A 24363-nucleotide genomic window follows, 5' to 3' on the forward strand; every position below is an offset into this window, starting at 1 on the left:
CGTTGTGCTGCGGCACTACGTAGTGGGCAGTGAAGCCAAATTCATCATTGCACGTGCATCTGTTCTCCTCGCCTTCACCAACCCCGCACTAACCAGCATGGCGAAGTACAATCGATGAATCTGCATAAGGCACACAAGCACACGGGAAGGCCCTTATCCCGCAGTATATCGACAAAAGGGCTGCATGTGTGGACGTATTCATGTGACAAACTGTACATCACCGGTTTGTGTCGTTTTTTTCTGCTCCTCTCTTGCACAGGCCCAAAGGTAAAACCATGGGTTGTATGAAGAGCAAGCAAAAGCAGTCTCCACCGAGGAAGCACCAGGTGGATGAAAGTGTCGGCAACTTGGGGCACTCGACCCCGACCAACCGCTACGAATCTGAGCCCAGGACGCAGTCTGCTCAGCAACCGATGCGCATCACCAACGCCATTCCCGACTTCAATTTTGCGGGGTCCATGCTCTCACCATTTGGTGGAGCCAGCTCCATGAGTGTGTCTTCTCCACAGCGCACACATCTTGCAGGTTGGTCACTGCGCGCGCTCGCAATCGGGCTAGTAGTGTCATGCAATGTGTAAGTGGTGTTTGTGGATTTGCTCTAAAGCTTTCCGGTGTGTTTCAGGGTTGTATTGCGTGGCGTTTGGCGTACGCGTTTGATGTTTCGCTCCATGTGCTGGGAATTTCAGCAGGAATTTCAGAATATTATTTTCTTTCTGAATATTTAGTTGCACTGCAGGAGTCCGATAAGCGATAAAGCTTTTTCACAGATGCCCATTAGAGGCAGGTCAGAACGTTACAGTAATAAACAATACAAAAACACAATAGGAGTGAAAAGCATAGTAAAGGTAATCAAATCGCTTTATAATATATACCAATAGAACTAAATTTTTTTATCTTACCAGGTAAAGCCCACTGAGCTATTAGCTTCTTTTTCAGAAGCGACCTGACCACAAATGATAGCTCAACGAAGTGGCGTGTGTGCAAATTAATTGCGGCAAAATAATGCAAATAATGTAAACGCATGTTTCTAAATATGAAGGGATAAACCGGACAACCCGGAGAAAGATTCCACGCGACCACAGTGAGAACATGCAAACTCCGAAAATACATGTGTCAGGGTCGGGATCTAAACCCCCCCGACCTCCGGCATACCAGGCGAGGAAGATAACATCTCGCCAACGTGTCACCCCTTGAGGAATTTCATTCCTGGGGTGCCAGGAATGATTTGTCAATAATAAGCAAAAGGCTTATGGCGAGGACCGTACCGAAGGGCAAATTGTATTGTGTCGTTAAATATGAACGTTAAATACTGTGTGAACGGTACTTTTCCAACTTCTCCTGTCGTTTCCTCGGCTGTAAAGGTATTTGTGCTGATTTTGTGAACAAAAAAGAAGATAGTTGACCTCTTTAATACCGGACTGGTGTTTGGATAGATTCATGCATTGGTCTGGATGGCAAACGAATCAGGAATTGTTCACCCCAGAGAGCTGTAAGCCCATGCCACAGTGGATATCTTGGCCAAACTATCCATTAAAGCAGCAAGTTTGCAACCTTTTTTTATGGCTGACCCTAGTCGAAATTCCCCGTGGCCCGTTCCCCGGTTCCCCAGCCTCTGCTCCTTCCGACCAGCTTACTAAGCTTACAATGCAACGTCAACGTCTCTAGTCAACACATTGTAAGGACTTGGTGTTCTGTTGTGTATTCATGTTTTTGTCACTGCAACGCAGTGCTGACCGTGCGCATATTCAGAATTTCTTTTGCACAGTATCCATGTCGCAGTTGGCATCCCCCCCCCTCCCATGAAAAGCTTTCACACGGGTTGAAGGATAATCATAATGGGTGGCAGACATGCTGATTCTGAACTCTGGTACCTGCCTGCTCAGTGCTCTGACACGGTGTTAGCCCCCGAGTCATCCGACCACCTCAAAGGAGGGGGGATGTCTTAACACGCTGGAGTTTGTGGGAGTCCTGTGTGTGAGTGGGTGCGTTAGCGAGTGCTTCCCCAGCCTTGTCTTCAGACAGTGTTGATGGTTAAGCAAGGAAGTTTCTCCGACAATCACTTTCCTGTTGAGCATGCAGGTGCTTCCTGACATTTTGTCTGTCGAATCTTCAACAACTTTTTCACCACCGTGATTTAGTTTTATTAAATCAGTTACTTTGCAATTCGGTTCGATGTAAAGTTGGTGCATTAGTTTGAAATAATGAAAGTGCATCATCCCATCGGTTAATTTAACAAGCTTCGTTGCACATTACACCTAATTTACTAAAAAAAGCTGAAGATTTTCTCGTGGCAGTTGAATGAATGTGATTATAATCAAGCATTGTGTACATTTTGGCAGTTATTTAATACGAAGTAGAATCGAGGAAACATTGTAATTAAACTCCGTTGCGCTGTAGTTTTATACACGTGCATGACCATGGTTGTTGTCCTGGGATACCAGGTGCAATTTGAGAGCCTTGGTGGCTCCTCCTGTAGGCCGGGGAGACCGTCCCAGAGACTGGCACTGGTGAACAGTGCTCCGGACACGCTTATTGTGCAAGGCAGTGTTAAATCTGGTGTGAAAAAAATCGCACACTGTTAATGTAAATGCACCTTAGTGTATCAGTTTGGCTTCTTTTGCCAAGGTGGTGGGTGGGGTGAGGGATAGGTTTGATTTTTTAAAATCCTAGGCCAGGTTTTTGCTCTTAAATTGACAAATGCATGCACTACTTGGTAAATTAAGTCTGAAAGAATTACTTCATCAGCTGGATCATTTTTCAACAGTGCCAGGTATGAGTACCTCCAAGGTCATGTCATCAGTCCAGAGGACAGACAGGCAAGGACAGTCTGGAAAGTCAGTTCGCTGGCAGAATCTGCTTGGTGTGTTGCTTCTGTGGCAAAACAAATTGAATTATAAAATTGTCTTCAGGGCCTCTGAGACCAAACATCAGGAATGCCCCTGTGCATTCTTAGGGTGCCTTAGTCTGCCTCTCGAGTATTTTGCAGTGACATTGACGAAAATGAGTTTTGCTTTTAATGATCCATCAGTTGAAATGTATTCTTATGCTCAAGATACACTAGTTAAATCGTAGGTGAAAGAATCGATTATGATTTAGGAAAATTATATACAAATCTTACATGTAGGCTCGTTGAATGAGGCAACAAACAAGAAAAACATTACAAATTCTACAGGCAGTACAAACAAGGTGGTAACATCTATAAGATGGTACATCTTGGTACACGGTTGGCTACATACAGTGCGAAAGATGTTTTACATACATACAATTTGACAATTATTGAAATGTGACCCCTAATCGTGACAGTTGAATCATTGATAGTGGAATGAATTGTTGCATCTGTTTTAGAAATCCAAGGACACCTTTGTCTTTGAGCTTGTGAGGCCTTGAGATTGAACCGTTAACTTCTGAGTAGTTATCTTTACTCTTGGATTTTCAGATATTCTTAGTGATCACTGAAAGTGCTAACACTGCCTTGGTATCTCGGGCACAACACTGAGCATTTTCATAGAACTTCACGGCTCCTAAGAACGCTGCAATCATGCAGAGTCTGTTGACACTTTTAATTTTCGTTATTCTTAACATTATTACGCTATTGCCTCATCATCTTATAAGCAGTGGGAGTCAGACAGGCAGCATGTGTCCGCCTACGTGCATACGTGTGCGTGTGTGATGGTCATGTCTGCACGATCGAAGCCCGCAGCATAACCTCCCCCACGTTCCTCAGCGCATCCTCTGTTCATCCCACTGCTGAGTCCTCCCTCTGTGTGCTTGGCGTTCCTAAACCATTTACACCCCCTGGTGTAAATAATGACAAAAATATTCATCAAACAGAAGATTGTGTGCAGGCTGGCAACAAATAAGAGCAGTAATAATACACAAGAGGTAGTGATTTCAAGACGGCAAAGGTTCTTCACAGTGAGCAGGGAGGGCCTGTCCCACAAAGCACAGGACATTGCAGGCATTGACTGCACTGTACTGAATAAAAAAAATAATTAAACTGCTATCGTTGTCTATGCTGCTGTCTAAAAGAATTTGGCCACAGTTTTGAGTCTTGGTGGTTTAAAATAAGGCTTTATGCATTATATTTTGCACGCAGTTTGGTGATGTCAACGTGACATGCAAAGCATTATGGGAAGACATATCCTGATAACTATTATGACTTTTGTTGCCCAAATATTACTGTTTGCGAGCACAAGTAGTCCCCGAGATACGAACGTCCGACTTAACATCTGCACTTGCGAACGAACCGCCATAAGATTTTATTTTAACCATCCGACTTGGTTATCCTCACGAACCACGGAAATATTTTGTTTGGCGAAGCGATCCCCCGCTAGATGTAATGAGTCTCAGCATATCGTTTGATGAAATGGCCCTTTCGATAAGTAAACCAGCATGATAATTTTTGAGGTAGGTGAAAATAAAACATTTTATTTTCATGTTACTCTATTTAATGTTTTATTTACTATACAGTATTTATTACATTATTACATGAAAATGTATAATATTTCTTATTTATGAGTTTAACAATGCTTCCCTTTATTGTTGAACCATAGCACATTTTCTAACACTAACCATGTGCAATTAAAGCTTGACTTCAGAGATACGAAAATATTTACTTACGAGCACGCCTCAGGAATGTTACCCGTTCGTAAGTCGAGGTTTTGCCTGTATTGCTACTCTTACAGTTCCTTGTTTGAATAAGCAAAACTCCCTGCGTGCGGATCGCAGACGCTTAGCATATTCATTATAACCAATAATGTCCACAGTTGGATCAGCATTGGGTAGTCGTGCTTTTCACCATGGTGTGTGCCCAGCACATTGTTTTTTGCGGTAGGAGCCATGGGCAATGGCACAAAACCGGAGGAAGTGGAGGATGCTCTGCTGGACGGTCCCACTGGGGAGATGCTAAATACATGAGTGGGCCCTGAGGATCCTTGTTTATTCACGAAGCAGAAAATAAACATCATCAATAATCGACATCAATAAACATTGCACCCAAGGGGAGCCCATGTCTGGCAGCCTTGGGGGTGCCCATGTCAAGCAGCCTTGGGGGAGGTGCACGATAAGTTATGGGGGGCTGCAACCACGCATGCCTTCCATGTTCCCTGGTGGACGGTTATCCCTTTGTGAAAATTGGCATTGTCTTAAGTCTTATTGGCTGGGTGTGAACAGAAACAATGCAAAATCGTTTGCTGTACTGTAGTCATAATAACACATGTATTTATCCTAGTTTTGACCTATTGTATAATTTACACCAAACAGCACCTGATGTCATGTTTCACCTTGTAGGAAATAATTCACTTTGCAGTAATTCAATGGCTTTCAGTAAATATCTATCTGAATTTAATACATATCAATTTTCATGTAATATGGCAATGCAGCAGAGTGCTTAGAGCACCCAGCTCACAATTGGAAGGTTATAAGTTAAGTCTGTTGGAATGTTGACTCGGCATAAGTACAGTATTTCCTCATTCACAAACTTGCTGTCTGTGATTTTGGCTATCCGTGAATCGCACCTGGAACTCTGCATGACTGCATTGAGAGAGAAATAAATTGAGCTAAAGTGAGATAATTTTGATGTATTTCACCCTTTCCCAAGAAAAAATTAAATAGCTTTAGCGGTAACGAGGCCCCCACAAGGCTACGTGGGAAGGCACGTGGCACAGTTTGGTGCCAGCTATCATAGAGTGCGGTCGTGTCGCTACAGTTCTCTGCGCTGAGTACAATGTCTTTAAAAACAATGGTGCTATCCCTCTCTAAATCAAATTAATGCTAACCACTTGCGCGTTCCGAGATTCAGCGGTGAATGTGACCCACCCTGGAACTTGCAGACATCTCGCAGAGGGTCAATACCTTATTTATGTATTTAAGATGATTCATTTTCATAGTCCATTATCATCCGCGGAGCTTGCTATCCACGAGTATCTCCGGAACATATCCCTCGTGAATAATAAGAGAATACTGTACCACTATGTTTGTCGTCAACATTGGTTGTCTGGTGTACAAGTCAACCCCACTGTATATGGATGTGTAATGTCTTCTGCTGGCTACAGAGCTATAAACATAAGATGAGCACATCCCCGTGCTCATTGGCGAAGTAAACCACTCTGAAGATTTTCGACAACAAAGTTTTTACGCAAACAACAAGGGGATAACAATCTTGCGGTTCAGAATTATATGGTCGTGAGCGGCACTGCGCTTATGATAGCACTGGTTTTTTGCGTGCTCATAAAATCCCAATGCTGTAAGAGAAAGTGAAAATTTATTGTGATGAAAAATGGCGGCCCCAGTGAGATCTCAAAGTTGTATGGCATCATTCGCTCAGAATTACATCATCAGTCCCACTGCACCAGCCAATCGCTTGGCAGGAGACAACCCCATGCAACATGGGCTTTATGAAGTCGCCCATGCAACTTGGCAACCATGACAGCATTACTTTGTGCGTTTTAGCCAGTGTTACTGAGGTAAATGTATTTGTTTTTAATTCAAGTATTCATGTTATAGATATGAGTGTTATTCATATTAAGGTTATTAATTATAAGTGGTCTTCATTATTTTGACAAATTGCTAATGAGTGGTCCTGACCACCCTTAAGTTCTCTCCTTATTTTCCGATGCTTTATCTTAATGCCCTTGTGGAAGTTGTGTTATGACAAGTCTTAGCATTTCTAGAGAAAGCATACTTTAAAGTCTGTCAGAGGCTCTCGTAACATCACAGCAATGATTTATGAAACTGTTATTGTAGTCGCATGCATTCATGTCGTTATACTACTGCGATGGTAATGTGCCTGAAAGTGACTTGAAAATGTTTTCATTCTAATTTTTAAGATCTCCGGGTTATGTACGTAGCTACAAATTGAGCATTCATAATACAGTTTTTTTTGGGTTAGATTGCGTAAATATATAAATGTGTCGTTAAACCCACCACCACCCGACACAGCCAATTAGTAAGGTTTGTCACGTAAAAAGAACATGCCAATTTGTTATTAGTACAGCACACCACTGTGTTGGAGAGCCAAGCCACAACATTTACAATCTGAGTCCGACGTCTTGCCAGTAATTACAACTAGCTTCATCAGGCGACAGCCAGATTTGTGGAGAAGTCCACCTGTTTCGTTCCTTAAATAGAGGCGTAGATGTGATGACAACACTTGTGCACTCTTCTTGCGTGAAGAGCAAGACATGTATATACTTACACGATCTAACCCCAAAAACCTGTATTATGGATGATATTGATCGCGAAAGCTTACGTGTTAACCCAAATTGAGCGTAGTAAGAGATTTGTCTTTCTTAGGTTGAGTCTTCCTTTAATGTAGCTCTAAAGACACATTCACGTGATGTTAAGTTTTCCATTTTATGTTGGGCCTTTGAACTCGGAAAGGCGTAAGTTTGAGTGAAACCTCACAATGACACGAGGGCTTCACATTGCATGTGACTGTCGGCTGAATTGAAAAAATAGATGATTGGACCACTGTAAATATCTATAAAATGTGTGTTTTTTTAAACAAAGGTTAGCCAGTTGCTTTTAATTAACCAATTTTACCATAAATTGTGCTATGGGGCTCATGCAAGAAACATAGTTGAATGAGATGTTTGTGGTCCGCTTCTCTCAAGGAGGAGTAACGCTGTTTGTCGCGCTCTATGACTACGACGCCCGTACACAGGACGACTTGAGCTTCAGAAAAGGCGAAAAATTCCAGATCATTAACAACACGTGAGTAAGCCCAACCCTGGCGTCCTTATACACCAAATATCTAAATTTTTTTCGTCGTTTTGCCAGTCAACTGCAGAACATACACGAGTACATAATTCCACAACCAGGGAATGTTATGGTCCAGATGATTCGCTAAGTTTGACGAGTGACATATGATTTGAACCAAAAAGACCACGGCCAAATATTTTCGCTGTGCTAATAAATCGCATTGAGTGGTGGTGCCGCCTCGTGCCAAATATGCAGTATTGTTCCCAATGACAAGTGTGGCGGGCGAAGCCTACAGAGGCCTCGGGTCACTCGTATGATGCAGTGTTCCCAAGTGTTGTTGTTTATTGCTGTACCAGATTTTGAAAAATGTCTTGGTTGGCACACCAAACACGGTAATTTGGAATGCTTTTCTATTAAAGAAAGGAAATGTTCTTGAGGGGCTTTGTGTTTTTTAACACCACAGAAGAAGAGTGGTCTAACTTGGTCATAATAAAATCCAAATAGGTGATGCTGTACAATACAATGTCACCATCCACAGTGCAATGGATGTCTAAAAAACTGCACTGCTCATTAACCCCGTGGTATATTCTTGGATCTTTCGGTAAAGTCACGTAGAAGGAAAATAATAAAATAATAAAAATACAACTTATTTCCCCTCTACGTGACTTTACCGAAAAATCCAAGAATACGAATCCCTGCAGTCACGAATGCTTTAAATCGAACCCCCGTGGTACTTGGTAATGCTGGTAAACCCAACAGTACTAAGCAGTGTCAAAATTTCTGTACTTATTATGGAACACTTCATGTCTCTAAGGATAGTTATTCTCATAAGCTGGTGTAGATGCAGTACCAAGGCTGGCTCTAAAATTATCTCTTCTGCAAACCTATTTTAAAAAGTGTTTTGAAAAATGGTGCTTAAATATTTTCAAATCTTTCCTTATTTAAAAAAAATGTATCAAAATACATTCACTGAACAGCACAGTAGTTAAATTCTTGACATTGTTTTTCAACATTGAAGTGGCCGTGGTCTGTTTTGGTTTCCCTCTGAGATAAGCTTCTGTATTTATAGTTCTTGGTGATGAGCTTGGCTGCTATTGATTCATAGCATGTGTGTTGGACGTCTTTAAGACTCTTGGTGGGAGTGTGAATGAATGATTTCACATATGTTCACACCTAAAATATAATGTTTAGTTTTCACAACTGCTGGGGAATGTGCCTAGCACACCCTCACCTTAAGAGGCGTGTCTCATCAATTAATATGAATTATTTTTCTCATGATACATGGTGTGTGAAAGCGGTTATCTGCAATTTTTGAAGGATTGTATGCAAGTTATATGAGCACTTTATATTGAGAAAACAAAACCCTACAAATGAATTAGAAGAAAATATAAACATTAAAAACGAGATGGATTAAATGGAGCAAAAATATACACCATATTTTTGCATTGAATTGCAACCCTTAATTGTGATAATCCATTAAATTAGTTTTAGTTAGGGGGGGGGCAAGTTTTTACATGCTTAACCCTTCACCCGGTTGGTTGTCTTAAAGCCGCACGTAAAAATAATTAGTGTTAATTTTAAACCAAGCCTAGTCTAACCAAACCTATGTAAACTTTGCACAACGGCAGTTTTAAACAAACATTGTTTCCTAAAAATCACTCCCGATCTGCACAGGGAATAAGGAGGGAAAAATAGCGTCACATGGACAGAAATAGCCTCGCAGACATTCTGAACGTGCGCACCGGATGGCTCCGAGTGTGGGGGCTGATTTCTGGCAACCGTACACAGCCAACTGCTAATCAGAGGTGCGGGGGAAGGACCACAAACTAAACACAAAAAGCAGTTCTAAAGAAATGAGTTTTCAATCTAGATTTAAAAGTGCATACTTCCAGTGGCTTCCTAATATCGGAAGGTTGAGTATTCCAGACGGCATCTCAAAGCGCGCGATGCAAGTGATCATCTGTAATCTGTTTGCTGTTTCATTTGCATGTGATGTACGTCGGTGTACAGGGAAGGAGACTGGTGGGAGGCAAGATCCCTCTCTACTGGAAACAAAGGGTACATACCCAGCAACTACGTGGCACCTGCGGACTCGGTGCAAGCAGAAGAGTGAGTAGTACTGCCTCGCGCTGTCGAGGAGGCATGTTTATTCGTATACATTCCTTCCTCCCACCCACGTGGCTTGGCCGTTAGTGTTAGCGTCGCATTTACAAACCAGTCTGGTGGCATTGAACGAATGTCTGTATATTGTACACGCGTGTTAACTTCGTGGTGTCACTTTCCGCTGGCAGAGCTTGCTCATGAGTGCTATGTGAGCTGCAGCTGTGGTGTGAAGCCTCTTGCGTGTGGTGTTAGTGGATTGTGTTTTTTGCATGCTCCCGAGCTATTATTGGTGGTGCCCTTTAGTGGATTGTAAAGCCAAGAACACTAAATGATATTGCCTCTAAATGTTGAAATGTCACTTAATGTTTATGTGAAAACTGTAACCTTTAAATTATAAATGCAGCTCTTCTTATGAAGCTTATTGTCACAATTTATGTGTTAATATAAATATGCATAATTTATTTAAGGCTTTTTGTTTAGCATTAATATATTTAGTGTTTGTTATTGGATGGTTCAAAGGTTTGTACTTTTGCCGTATTGTTTTGTGACCCAGGTCTCCCTTTCAAAATAGACTTTCTGTTAGCAGGCTCTAGAATGGTGTAAATAAGGCATAATACATATATACCTACAAACATGCACGCGTACATATATGAAGAGCATTACTGCATATGTGTGTGCATGCATTTGTCATAGTTTGGTGAAAAAGAATACTTGATATTTGGTTTCCCAGGCTTGCCGTGTCTGCTGCACGTGCACCAAAAATCATAATATAAATAATATTCTAAATTTATCCAGGAAAGCCTCATTGAGTCTACAATCTTTCGGTCGAGTCATGCATACAGATATTGGAATTTATGCGGGAGAAAATCTAATGTACCTCTAGTAAACCCATGCGTACAAGATGCATAGTGCTCAAACTTCTGCACAGATTCAAGAATCCATTGCTCTGCTGCAAATCTCCTGGCCACCTTGCGGTGATTGTTTTGCATTCGGGGTATCGTGGTCAGTATCAGTACAATTTACATTGATACATTGTCTAAAACCGCATCTCAAGATGCAGTGCAGAGGGAGGAGGGGAGCAGCACATGCACATCGAGGGCACTGTCACACGCACCATATATACGGGCTACTGTATGTGCTCGCAGCTTATGAGCCGAACGTGGAGTCTGATGATTGCCTCCTTTGTCACATGTGCTACTTGGTGAAAGTGAGCTGACTGCTTTCTGTCTGTGTCCTCCTAGATGGTATTTTGGGAAAGTTAGCCGCAAAGATGCGGAGCGCCAACTGCTCTGTCCAGGAAATCCTCGGGGCACATTTTTGATCCGTGAAAGTGAGACCACCAAAGGTGCGTGTTTTCATGACCCCCTTACATTTCCTTCTATAGTTTCACTTGTTTTTAGCTTTTACCACAATTACAATCCAATTGTGTGGTCTGCAAATGAATACGCTTCCAATTGAAACTCTCACATTGGGTGTGCGCACCACACTACATCAGAGAACAGTGATGAAAGATGATCAAGTAAAATAACTAATTCTTAAGTAAACATCAATAGGCCTCATCTGCAGGAGAGGCACACATACTCTGTATGCCCTGCAAAAACGGTTGCATTTCAACCCAACCTATTTAATTTTCAGAGTTTTACTTCGCCAAATGAAGTAAACTACAACGTTTGTTTGTGTGAGGTTCTCTGTTTTGTTTACAGTTAATGGTCACTGGGCTTAAACAAAGTGTTTAAAGAATATTTAAACCCAAAAACCTACCCGTATATTTTATACAAACCTGGGCTGTATATCTTTGGCTCTCGTTCATGAATTTGGAAGCTTCATTCATAGCCATTGTGCCCTCGAGTAACCACAGCCACATGAGTCGTTTGGTGTTGTGGGCGAGTCATTTGACCACAGATAACGCGACACGTTGTGCACGCTGCGATTGGTTCCAAGTTAATCTGCAGAGCCCAATGCACAGAGGGCAAGTTGAGAGTCCATTTTGGCTGGACCCCTATCCTTTAATTAAAGATTTATTCAGTGAAGGCAATGATTTAATTACAGTATCAACTTGCATCTACATTGTCATGTATTCATGAAGCATTGCGAGTGTTTTTACATCTCAAAACGCTGTAGAATTTGTATCGCGCCCAGTTTTCGCATTGCAGGTGCGTGAAACCACAAACAAAGCGGGAAGCAACCAGAAACGGCACCTATAATTACCCAAGCTCTGGGGCCCTATATTGGAATGTGTGTTCGTATCCCCTTGGTAACCTAATAATGTTGCCATTCAATAGTTACTTTGGGTTTCGTCTTCCTTCAAGGAGCCCATTCCCTTTTTGTGTCACCATGTGCTGTGCTGCGCGCGTGTGCCCAGGTGCCTACTCACTGTCCATTCGGGACTGGGACGAGGTAAAGGGGGATAACGTGAAGCATTACAAAATCCGTAAGCTGGACAATGGTGGGTATTACATCACCACTCGGGCGCAGTTTGACACACTGCAGAAGCTGGTACAGCACTACTCAGGTGAGTTTGTGCGAGAGGCGTGTCTGTTGTTGGCCATCGCTCCACATTCGTAGAGATTAGTGACGTTAATGTTTTATAAACAGGGTTTCCAGACCTAAGTTAAAGTAGTTTATTAAATGTTACCCAATTATTGAAAAATATAATACGTGTTTGTAGTTGCAAGGCCTGTAATAATGCTTTTATCCATCGATTATAAATATTGCACTCAGGAAAAAGGCCTTGCATCATCGTTGGAAGCTTGTGATTTTTATTGTTTTATTTTTTATTAATTTAAACATGCCAGTAATATGCTGTTACATTTCTACCAACAAAAGGAATAAAACCGTACAATACCTAATAAAAATAAATGGAGGAAATTGTTGAATTAGAGTTTTTTTATCTAATCACGACCCTCGAATTGTGACAATTGGATCACTTGGGGGGTGGGTTGTCATGTCTGGTGGTGGATCCACTGGACATTATGTAGTCATTGTATAAATGTTTGAGCATGAAAGAAATGGCATGAACTGCCAGAGCATCACATGTTGTGAATGCAGCACTGTTGTGAATGGTCCTGCATATGACATAGCAGGGACACTGAACATCAAATTGATTAATGTGTCAGCTGTAGATGACCCGGCTCCCAACTCCACAGTGGATCACCCTAACTAAGTAGGGTAAAGAGAGATTGTAGAGTGAAGTGTTTTGTAACATACGAATAATTGTTAAACCCTGGCATGCAGTGCTGTGATCCAGATCATTGTATTCATGGCCCTCTATTAGTGTTACATTATTATGTGAAGTGCTGTTTTTCTATAAATCAAGAGGAAATGTAAATTGCATATATCGTCTCATTTAGGTCTACGTTAATTATTACCCCCCATTTTAAAATGATCACCAATCGGCTAAAATACACTGAATTGAAAAAGTGTGTGTGCAGTGCGATGTCTTTTCATATTTTTGTGAAAGAAATGGTTGATGTTAAATGCCATGTATTACTGAACTTTTCACAACTGATTTAAATTTCTAACAACTAGTATATTCAAACAAATTTTTAAAGAAGTACACGTTTTCTTTTAAATTATGATAAATATTGGAAAATTGTATATGCCCCATTAATATTAGTCATGTTTCCAGTACTTAAAGTGGGTGGAGAAAGATGGAAAATGTTGCTGTGAAATTTGCTGAAACAGCTAGAAAAACAAATCTGTGAAAAAGTCATCACTGGAATAATCTGTCAAGTGACTTCCTAACGTTCCCAGGAAGCTTAGCGTTGTAATACCGATAACATTTGTAAGTCGCTCTCACTCCACTTAACATAAAAATGATGGTGTTTAGGGAGCTTGCCCTAGTATTCGCTTCCTCTAGCTGTTGGCGGTGATAACGACCAAAGGCAGATTAACCATGTTGTCCTTGTGTGATGCACTCCCCTCTCTTGGATCATCCTTTACCGACCATGTCTCTTCTCCCTTTGTATCCTGTCCACCCTCGTCTCGCTCATTTTTTTTGTTGCCCATATTTTGTGTTTGTTTCTCTGCAAATTTGTTTCTCTTTGTGTCTGTCCCCATTTTCTATTTCACCATTCTTTATACCTTTCCTGTCCCCTGTGTCCCGTCCCCCCCCCTCCCCCCCCCCCCCGTCTGCCCTTTTCCCTTACCCCCTCACCCGATGGGTGGGCAGAGCGGGCAGCGGGGCTGTGCTGCCGGTTAGTGGTGCCTTGTCGCAAGGGGATGCCCAAGCTGGCAGACCTGTCGGTGAAAACCAAAGACATGTGGGAGATCCCTCGCGAGTCCCTGCAGCTTATCAAGCGCCTGGGCAATGGGCAGTTTGGGGAAGTCTGGATGGGTAGGAGTCTCGCTTGTCCTCCCTCACTCGTGGGAGAGACACATAGAGAGGATGCCTGTGAGCCGTTTGCTACCCACGCCCATTTCCGCCTGTGTTTCCCTGCCCGTGTGCTGTTCCGAAGACCAGAGCTTACCCGCAATGTCTCTGACATCGTGCATGCTCATCTTTTTTCTGTTTGAGTCCCATTTCTTACTACGTAACCACCTCCCACCACCACCACCACCCATCCCAGTTGTTCGGGAAAGGGGTAGTGGTGGCACAAGGCAGGGCAGCGGTGAGAGTAAGCAGAGGCACGCTGAGTGGGGGTCAAAGATAAACGAGTAGCCGCCTCCGCTCGTAATTCAGATTAATCACCCACAGTTTAAGTATAAAATAAACATTGACAATGGCTACGTTAAAACGAAAGGGCACTTGCTAAATACCCCCGCTTTTGGGCAGCCTCTCTTTACACTTGCCTTTATTAATATTGCAACTTTTAATTTGTGTTCATACGCGTGTGTTGTGTGCATGTGTGTGTGCGTGTCTCTCCATTGCATCCATCTCCCGCTCCCCTTTGCCCCCTTATAGAGCATGCTGACGGTTTGTGTTACAAACTAACCTTGGTTTGCCCTAACGAGAAACCACAAACCCAAGGGTTGGCTAGAGATGCCTGGGAAATGCCACGAGATTCCTTGAAATTGGAGCTTAAACTTGGTCAGGGATGTTTTGGTGAAGTATGGGCTGGTAAGATACATAAAAACAGCATAATGCTGTTTATGTGTGTTTGTCTTGTTTGTCTATTTTCCCAAGTCAAATCAGTAGCGTATATAAATGGGTTTTACGCATTTCTTTTCCCTGTAGTGTAGTGACATGAGTGAAACGAAAGGTACTTCACGGTGATATAAATCACTTGTCAAGCATAAGCAAATTCAATAAAAAAACAAATCAGACTTCATAAACTTCAATTGATGATTAAATGAGATTTTGCATTGCTGTATATCAACATGCAAGTGCGGCGAGATGTAAGTGGAATTAATTGCATTCCAAATGTACAATAATGAAGCCAATTACTGAATTATTACAATGATCTGTTCAGCCATGCTTGACAGTCGATTGTGCCTTGCACAGGCTACGGGCGTGATGTATCTGTCCTGGTGTGTAAACCTCGCTGCAAGTGCGCGTACGCACCACTGAGCAGTTTGTCTCTCCAAGCCGTCAGTAGTTACTTCATAACCACTCATTTCATATTTACCGCATGTGCAGTTTTAACCCATTGTAGTGATGCATGCTTTTTAACAGTTTGCTTTGAATTTTATTTACTGTGTTGACAGCTTAAAATTATACTTTTCTGTATTGCTGAACCGTGCATAGGGCGGTTTTCAACCATTCATTTACAGCCCACTGTATAACTTTAAGATTGCCAGGTGGATTTTAAATTGTAACGTTGATTTCAATTGGCGGGCATTGGTGAATGACACTGGGCTGTAGACATGGAAAGGTTGAAAGCCTTTTGTTTTAATTTGATGACAAGATAAGTGCAGATGTTAATTCAGTTTTGTAAATATAAATTCACATGCCTTAGTAGCATTGTCGAATGTGTTTTAAAAACAAGAAATCTTACTTGCTAATATGTAACGTGGGGGGTGGTGGTGAAGCAGTCACGCCCAGCGACTGGCGTTCAGTTTCCTGCCGTGGCAAACAACAGTGGCGAGTGAAATCTGAACTGGGCCTGGGTGCTCCCCCACCCCGGCCACTTCACCAACCCTCACTGTCGAGAATGGTGAAATATGGTCAACAACCCTCCCTATGACACCATTTGGGGAGTCCTTGATCCAAAATTTAATTGACAAAGCAATAAATGTATTATATGTACGGTACTTATTTAAATGTATATACTTACAAGTGTTTCAAAATATTGTTTACAATCAGTGATACGTTACTTTATTTCAGCGATGCTAATGTGTTTTTTTTGTTCTTTCCCTTCATGTTGGCATTGTGGTCATGTTGGCATTGTGGTCCATTGTGTACACCCTGCTGTGTGTGTGTGCGCGTGTCCTTGTGTGTATACTCTCTGCTGCGCATGTACGTCCCCCATGTGTGGCTTGCCTGCTTGTGCGCGAATGCCCTTTGTTTCGTACCTTCATCTTGGTGCTCAGGCACATGGAATGGTACCACCAAGGTGGCGATAAAGACACTCAAACCCGGCACCATGTCGCCCGAGGCTTTCTTGGAGGAAGCTCAGATCATGAAGAAGCTTCGGCACGATAAGCTGGTGCAGCTATACGCCGTCGTCTCTGAGGAGCCCATCTACATCGTCACCGAGTTCATGAGCAAGGGTGAGGAGCGCTTGTCCTCTGTGCACAGCGGATGGCTTACGGCCTGGGCTTATACTCATTGGGGTTTGTCCTGGACGGCAGGCCAGACAATATGCACCAAAAATACCACCCAAACTAAGGCCTTGTCTTCTCCTCTCTACAGGTCCCGTCTTTAGGCCTACTCCAGTGTGCTACTTAGTGTCTACAACTTACTTGCTTAGTTCTTAGTGTGTCCCCTCTGTTACTGACACACCAGGCAACTTGCATGCCTCTACTCCGAAATGGTTATTGCACCATCACTCGGAATTCTTCACATGCAACCCGGAGAATAACCAGTGATTAATGAATCCCTGCTCACGGGCATCTTCTCTCTTCGAATATTGTTCCTCTGGGTTTAATTATTCTATGATTCCTGGTGCAAAAACAACAGAAAAGAGCCCTGCTTTCTATGAGGCTAGATCGGGTAAAAAGATTAAGTGATTTCTCCCCCCCCTCCGTGACTGGTCGGTACCCGTATATCCATTAGCGAGTTGTCATCTCCCTGGCACTTGCTGCTGCGATGCAGCACCCCAACTCTGGTGTGCCAGACCCTGCAAAAGGAAACCGTTATTGAATCTTATCAATCTGGATAGGGTAAAAAAATATGTGTATGGATAGGAACCTTGTTGCTTCTTTGACTGTTATACTGCAATTTAGACAACCTTTTCCATGCTTACATTGTGGGCAGCAGCGTGCAGTGCAGCACAATCCATTGTTTTACTGTACTTCTACCCTCCTTTGTTTGTGCTCTACACCTTAAACCCACACGGTTTAGGGAGGCCCTCATCCAGCAGTGGAATAACCTAGAGCTGTGGTGTTGACCACTCGTCTTCATCTGTGCCGTGTTTGGCCTTAATAGATGCTTACTAATACTACTTGCCCCAACAGTCTGTTAAAAGCTATATGGCGCGGGATATTCGTCTGCTGTGCTCTTGTGCACACTGTGTTATCATTCCACAACCTGTGTTTAATTCCCTGCCAGGGGATAGCATCATTGGCAAGTGGTATCTGGACATATTCTTGGATTCCCTGAGGTTGAATCGGTTTTAATCAAAGTCTTGTTGCTGCATGTGTATATGTCCAGCGTTGGGGAGCCAAAGGGTTGAGGTGGGCTTGATCCTTGCCACACCAGGCCTTCATGTACCATATATATGTGTGTGGGGACTAACTGTACCTGTCCCTACAGGCTAAACGTGGTGTGTTTGTTTTGTTGATGCATCTGCATAGGGAGCTTGCTGGATTTCCTTAAAGAGGGTGATGGACGGTATTTAAAGCTGCCCCAGCTAGTAGACATGGCTGCCCAGGTAAGGTATACATTGGCGATGGAACCCATGTGCATCGTTTCATAACAATTCTGAATAATACATTACAATGTTGATTATGTAAGGATTCACTGACCTCTAATTGATGCATTTTTACAATTCTGGATTGCCATTTTATTCACGAATCAATTGTTTCTTTCACTCTAGTGGCTGCAGGGTTCACGCAAAGCATTCGCATTAAAAACATTTCATTGCGTTATTGTGATAGTAGAAATCCGCTTTAATTAATGAATCTATTCGTAATTATGAATGAATGAATTGGATTTTTAAAGCATTTGAATGCAAGAGTGCTTATTTATCTATGATGCTTTCTATGAACATTTAGTTCATTATAATGATATGTCTTTAATATATTAATCTTATAGTTAAATTTCTATTTAAAGATTAATCTTATAGTTTAAATTGTGTCGGTCACTTTTAATTTCTCTTGTGAAGCACTTTGTATTGCATTTTATGCAGGGAGGTGGTTTAATTCTGCCACTGTCATTACAATTAATTTTAATATTCAGCTGTTGGGGGTTTGTTCTCCACTTATTTATCACCCCACGTAATTATTATCCCATGCAACTGCAGTGCAGACCATGTTGCGAAAGCTCCTGCCGCTTTATAATAGCAGCTCCTTCACATAATCGTTGTGTGTTCGTGTTAAACTGTTAAAATGTCTCGAGCCTACAACTCGTCGCTGTGATCAGCCGTGCTGGGGGAACAAGTCAAGGTGTCCTGTTCGTGTAAGGAGTTGAAACGCGCTATGCGGCCCAACCCATTACGGCAATGCAAATCTTAACACAAATTTTCATATTCAGATTGCGGCCGGTATGGCATACATTGAACGGATGAACTACATCCATCGAGACCTGCGTGCCGCCAACATCCTCGTGGGCGATAACCTCATCTGCAAGATCGCTGACTTTGGTCTTGCCCGTCTCATCGAGGACAACGAGTACACAGCTCGCCAGGGTATGGCCGTCCTCACGGCTCCATGTGACGCGCGACACCCGATTCTCTCCAGACGCGCGCTACTTGCCCCACTTTTTCTAGACACGCGCCACTCACCCGATTCTCTCTATACACGCACCACTCACCCGACAGTCACGAACCAATCGCACTCACCAGACACTCTTACTCGGCATATGCTCACAACTCAACTTAACACTTACCCATACATGCATGATTCACCAGGAATTCACCAATAACCTAACAATAATCATACTCGCCCAGACACTCGTACTCACCCATACGTTCATCACCTTTACCTGTTGCTGCTCCCTAATCACACTCACTAGATTCACCTCTCATGCGCACTGACAAACTCAAGACTCACAACATTGCCTGCCACTTGGCCCTCACCATCAACACCACTTGTGTAGACTTGCCGGACACTCACCGCTTACCTCTTACTGATAGCCGAAGCATCCAAAGTACAGAGGCTACCACTGTTACTGGGTAGCCAACTTTGGAATGTTGAACCAGAAGGCAGAACGTACACGCTTTATATTTTCTTTAATCGAAATCAAAACTGAAGTAAAATGTGCCGTTCCAGAATGGGGGAGAAAAGGATGAAATTTCCAATTTTAACGGGTTAAAAAAGAGCTAAAATACAAGAAATGCACTTTGTAACAGGAGTGTTTAAAAGTTAAAATGGTCACGATGGCTCAGCCGTTTTCACGGTTATTACGTGTTACGCTTAAGGGCACGATTAGCTGTGGTCCCTCAGTCACTCGGTGAGATGTCATGCACGGAGCCCCCCACAGTGCTTGCTCAGCAGTCGGTGGGCGTAAGACCAAAAGGTATGACAGGTACGCTCACCTAGACTCGGAAAGCGGCACAGATCGTATAAGACAGGGCGAGATTTTATGGTAAAATCATTTTCTCCATGTTTGGCAGTACTGCATGAATTTATGTTCAAGGATTAACCGTAGCATTGCTTACAACATGATAACATATTTTTGGTTCTTTCGGTAAAGTCATGTAGAAGGGAAATAATAAAATAACAAATATAAAACAATAAAAATTCTCACGACGTTTCGACTGCAACACAAGCAATCGTCATCAGGTGTGAAATCCACAGCAAGAAAATTATATTAGGAATTAAAGTACATTTAATAAATACTGTGCATTGTTGGTGGCGGTGTTTTATACACACGGTGTATGCATTACTATACATACTGTGCTTTTAACGCTTGCAATAATGCGTTGCTAAATGGAGCATTCTGATTGATCAGTTGTGACGGATGGACACAGGACAGACATTAGCATTTTCATATTTCGCTTATGTAACATTGTCATTACAGCAGAGAAGATATACGATGCCCACACGTAATGTTTATTTTTAGTTTCCCGAGCAAAGAGTGAATGGCTTGGCGTCTCTGAATCTGATTGTAGCTCTTTATTTGTGACGCCTTTCAACTTTCATTAAACTCTACTCTGTTCTTTAAGAAGAGAACATTTGTTAACTCACTTATTAAAAATCTGAGTGATACAGTAATATGCAAGTGGGTGCAGAGCTGTCCTCTTGTAATGTTTAACACGACGAACTTGCAAGCCAAAGGTCACCCGTTCGATTCGGTGTTCCGTCGCAACAGTTGAAGCAAAAATAGAATTCCCCATCGCCTCTGTCCACCCAGCAGTATACATGGGAGTGCACCGTATTTAGCTGATCAGCAGTTTGTTTGTGGTGGGATAAAGTGTGGGCACTCCCATCTTTTCAAAGATGTCTGGTCGGTGTGGAAGAGAAGACCAAGTAGCATCTGGAGTTGGCTGTCGTGGAGGAGTGCACGGCAGCACCCTTACCTTTTGTTAAATGGGTGGCGATGAAACGGGTTGCACTCATTCCACACAGTGCTTGCCACGAATGAACCACAATACCTTGCTGATCTCGTCAAGAAGCATAAATCACCATGCAAGCTCTGGTCGTCCGCTCAGTGGATTTTGTTAACCGTTAAACAAAGACGGTGACTGCATCGCGCTCTTTCAGATGTGCTTCTGTGGTCGTCTGGAATGCTCTTCCGATATGTGAAAGCCACTGGAGCTCTGCCCTTTAAAATCTATATTGTAAACGAATTTTTTCAGAACTGCTTTTTTGTTTAGTTTTGTTTTTGTTCCCCGCACCTCCGTTTGGCATTGTTCGCTACGTACGGTGCGAAAGAAGTGCAATATACATATGTACATTTTGTACTCTGCAGTCACATTTATTTTGTGTTTTTCATTGCAGGTGCCAAGTTTCCAATTAAGTGGACAGCCCCAGAAGCAGCCATGTTTGGCCGATTTACCATAAAATCTGATGTCTGGTCGTTTGGCATTCTACTGACGGAGCTGGTGACCAAGGGGAGGGTACCATATCCAGGTCAGTTTTGTGTTCTTCATAAACCTTCTGTTATAGTAATAGGTTTATACCCTTTCATCTGGTACAAATAACTGACACCTTTATACAAGGGGTCATGTTTGCATTAACCACAACACAAGCAGTCAGAATGCAAACAAAAAGAAACAACTCTGATAATGATATGCACTGTCCTTGAAGTTGATTGGTCCACACCCGAGACAGCTTTTCTTAGAGCCTAGTCTCCATTGGTGTTGGACCAGATGACGCCAAAAGGCGTACAACTCAAAAACAGCGCACTATCAGAGTATTATTCATAACATCGCGTGTGAGGAGTGGCGTAGTGATTAGAAACATGTTGCTACGAACCCAGCGACCCGATTTTATATTCCCAGCCATAGATACCATGGATGGCAAGTGGTGTCAGCCTGTCCCTCGACTTGCACAGAGCATTGCAACACCAACAGCACGGAAGAGTAATTTTCATTGCGTTATTATCGAATGGGTAGCCAAACACAGTGGAAATTCAAATGTTATATTTTCGTCTTATACACAGTCATTAGTGACTGTGCCAAGACCAATAATTCACTACCCTTGGGAGCCCAGTTTTACATATCTCCCTGGATTCTAACCCATCATCTCAGCAGTCCTTGCTTGGCGCGCGCTGAAACACACATCCAGGGATTTGGAAATTAGTTGACGAGTGAATGAATGCTATTTCTGTCACTTTCGAAATTAATCTTACTGGCAGCTTGTGAGGTTAACAGCGTTTGTGTGTACCAACACTACTCATGCTGCCTTGTCCTTTGCTACGTGCTTCTTTGCCCCCCACCCCTTGCTGCAAGGCATGGTAAACCGCGAGGTGCTGGAGCAGGTGGAGCGTGGCTACCGCATGCCATGCCCACCCAGCTGCCCCGAGTCGCTGCACGAGCTCATGATGCAGTGCTGGAAGAAGGACCCTGAGGAGCGGCCCACCTTTGAGTACCTGCAGGCCTTCCTCGAGGACTACTTTACTGCCACGGAGCCACAGTACCAGCCTGGGGAGAACCTGTGACCCGCTCTGCCACCACACAGTGTGCTTCCTGCCTGAAAATTGTCCGGGCCCACACGCAGGCATTAATCTGGGGGAGGGCGTGGGTTGAGTGCGTGCGTCTGCGCACGCACGCGTACGTGCGCGCTTTCAACTTGGCCTGTGAAGTTGCCGCGAGAAAAGAGGATGGATGGGGGTTTTTGCTGGTCAGGGTGGAACAGGGTCTTTTGAACCCTGTGTTAATTTTTATTATAATGAAGGCCCTGTTTCTATACAGACAGTTGGCCTTTCTGAAGGTTAAGCCACTCGCCACGCTAAACCAAGTCGCCTGATGCCGGATGCAAGTTTCAACACTTTTAAATGCTACTTGTATAACAATGTTTTTTTTATATATTGCATATTGCTCACTGTAATTACGGCATACTACTACTACTGCTAATGCTGCTTTAATGCAGTTTGATAAGAGACTGAGGAGGCAGGATCTGGTACACTAATTCCACATTTGGATGCGCAGTCTTGGGCTCAAAGGGTCGCAATGGAAACCATTCCTGTGCCAAAGACTCAGCCACTCTGATTAATTGCGTACTCGTGTTGTATAGCGCATAGCCTCTGGGTTTTTGTGATGCAGTGATGTAATTAACAACAGTAATTTATGTTTGTCCTGGGGTTCAGTGTCACACTCACAAGAGCAGGGACTCGGACAAAAATTGCCACTACGTAATGCAAGGAAACCCGACAATATTATTCTTACAGGAGAAAATGAATGACACATTCCACTACTCTGACAAACTTTTTGAAAATGGTAAGCTGGCTCAAATGTAACTGGATGGTTCTAAAGTTACCCGGTTATCATGTACAAAGGTGGCTGTTGTGGATTCGCGCGTGTATAACGAAAACAATATACTGTTTGGCGCATATGAAACGGTGCACCGTACCTATGAAACGGTTACTTTCATGGTTCTGGCTTTGTGCATTTTACGTTGCTTTAAAGCTAATTTGCTAACCAGTGCTGCAAGATTACTCCAAGCCTGACCACTGAGCAATAAGCTTACTGAGAATAAACAATGTAAAGATGAAAATACTGTAGGAGGGGTGCTGATTAATGAGGTTTTTTTGCGAAGGATTGTACAGATTAAGTGGGAGGAGTCACATTGAGTGCCGTGAAGCCGTTTTTACTTGCTCTGTGTTGAACACTACATTTTTATAACAGATGTCATGGTTAAATGTTTGTTTATTATTGTATGCATTTTTAATGAATCTATTATGCTTAGCCAATTTATAAATATTTTTTCTAGTAAAATGTGTATATTTTAGCCAGTTAGAGTTGTCACTGTGTGCTCTGTTTTAGTTGCAATCTTTTCCATAAATGTGCAACCGATTTCAGCCTAGTTGAGCTTTTATACTTTTTTTGAAATAAATTATACTATATATGCATACCTGCATGCATGACTAATGTTTTATTACAGAGTTCAACAGTAATTGATTTTTTTTAACTGGTGCCATTGCTCTGAAATGAAACTATGCTAAAAGTGAAGCTTTTTTGTAAGTACGGTTCCAAGAGCTTAACATGAATAGCGAGAGATCATGACATTCAATTTTCAAGTTTTTGTAATTTAGCCTAAATATAATTTGTACTGGTGCCAGCAATTGAGTAGGCCCTTGTGTGAGCCAGTCCTTTTTGCCTATTGGTGAGGTATAATGTGGTGGTGGTGGTGAGAATCGACAACTATTTAGGCTTTTGTTCGAACATGTTGGGATATTTTTCAGATTCCTCTGCGGTCATTTGTTGATTGCCTACACAGTATTTGTTATAAAGGAAAATTCACGTTGCATTGGCGGTCTTTTAGTTTAGCCTCTTGAGTGTGAGTTTAACTCTTTTTTCCGAATATAGTTTCATACAGCCCATTTTTGAAGGAGGTGGCAGTAAGGATGTGAAAGAGTAGCTTGCTCAGAACGGTTATCAGCTCCTGGTCAGTGCATGAGCCTACCTTGGACTGCAGGCTTTGAGTACCCTCATGCCAGCACTCGTGCTAATCACGACGGTAAAATGTTATCGCTGATAGTTTCTCTCTCCACCCCCAAATTGGTTTACATATTGTATTTACTGTAAAGTTATCATGATTGAATGTTCCTGGAAAATACTTGTAATGCTTCACCCAATATGTATCAAAATCCATTCCTTCATTTCTTACATTAAATAAAAGCACTAGCTACTTAAA

The 24363-nt window shown here is 42.6% G+C and overlaps 1 protein-coding gene across 3 annotated transcripts in view; it reads left to right on the forward strand.

Annotated features, from left to right (window-relative positions):
- Window positions 1-24363, forward strand: part of LOC144932649 (tyrosine-protein kinase Fyn-like) — a 40224-nt gene extending 15861 nt beyond the window's left edge. Inside the window, exons 2-12 of one of the 3 annotated variants that reach the window (XM_078856931.1) lie at window positions 260-525; window positions 7614-7713; window positions 9712-9810; window positions 11046-11149; window positions 12167-12316; window positions 14708-14863; window positions 16276-16455; window positions 17701-17777; window positions 18599-18752; window positions 21007-21138; window positions 21960-24363. In XM_078856931.1, the coding sequence (XP_078713057.1) occupies window positions 276-525; window positions 7614-7713; window positions 9712-9810; window positions 11046-11149; window positions 12167-12316; window positions 14708-14863; window positions 16276-16455; window positions 17701-17777; window positions 18599-18752; window positions 21007-21138; window positions 21960-22168 (1611 nt within the window). In that variant the 5' untranslated portion in view covers window positions 260-275 and the 3' untranslated portion in view covers window positions 22169-24363. Of the gene's footprint in view, window positions 1-259; window positions 526-7613; window positions 7714-9711; window positions 9811-11045; window positions 11150-12166; window positions 12317-13975; window positions 14141-14707; window positions 14864-16275; window positions 16456-17700; window positions 17778-18598; window positions 18753-21006; window positions 21139-21959 lie in introns of all 3 variants that reach the window. The other 2 variants (XM_078856930.1, XM_078856929.1) reach the window with 2 other exon arrangements.

This window comes from Lampetra fluviatilis, chromosome 5, assembly GCF_964198595.1.
Source record: "Lampetra fluviatilis chromosome 5, kcLamFluv1.1, whole genome shotgun sequence".
NCBI lineage: Eukaryota > Metazoa > Chordata > Hyperoartia > Petromyzontiformes > Petromyzontidae > Lampetra > Lampetra fluviatilis.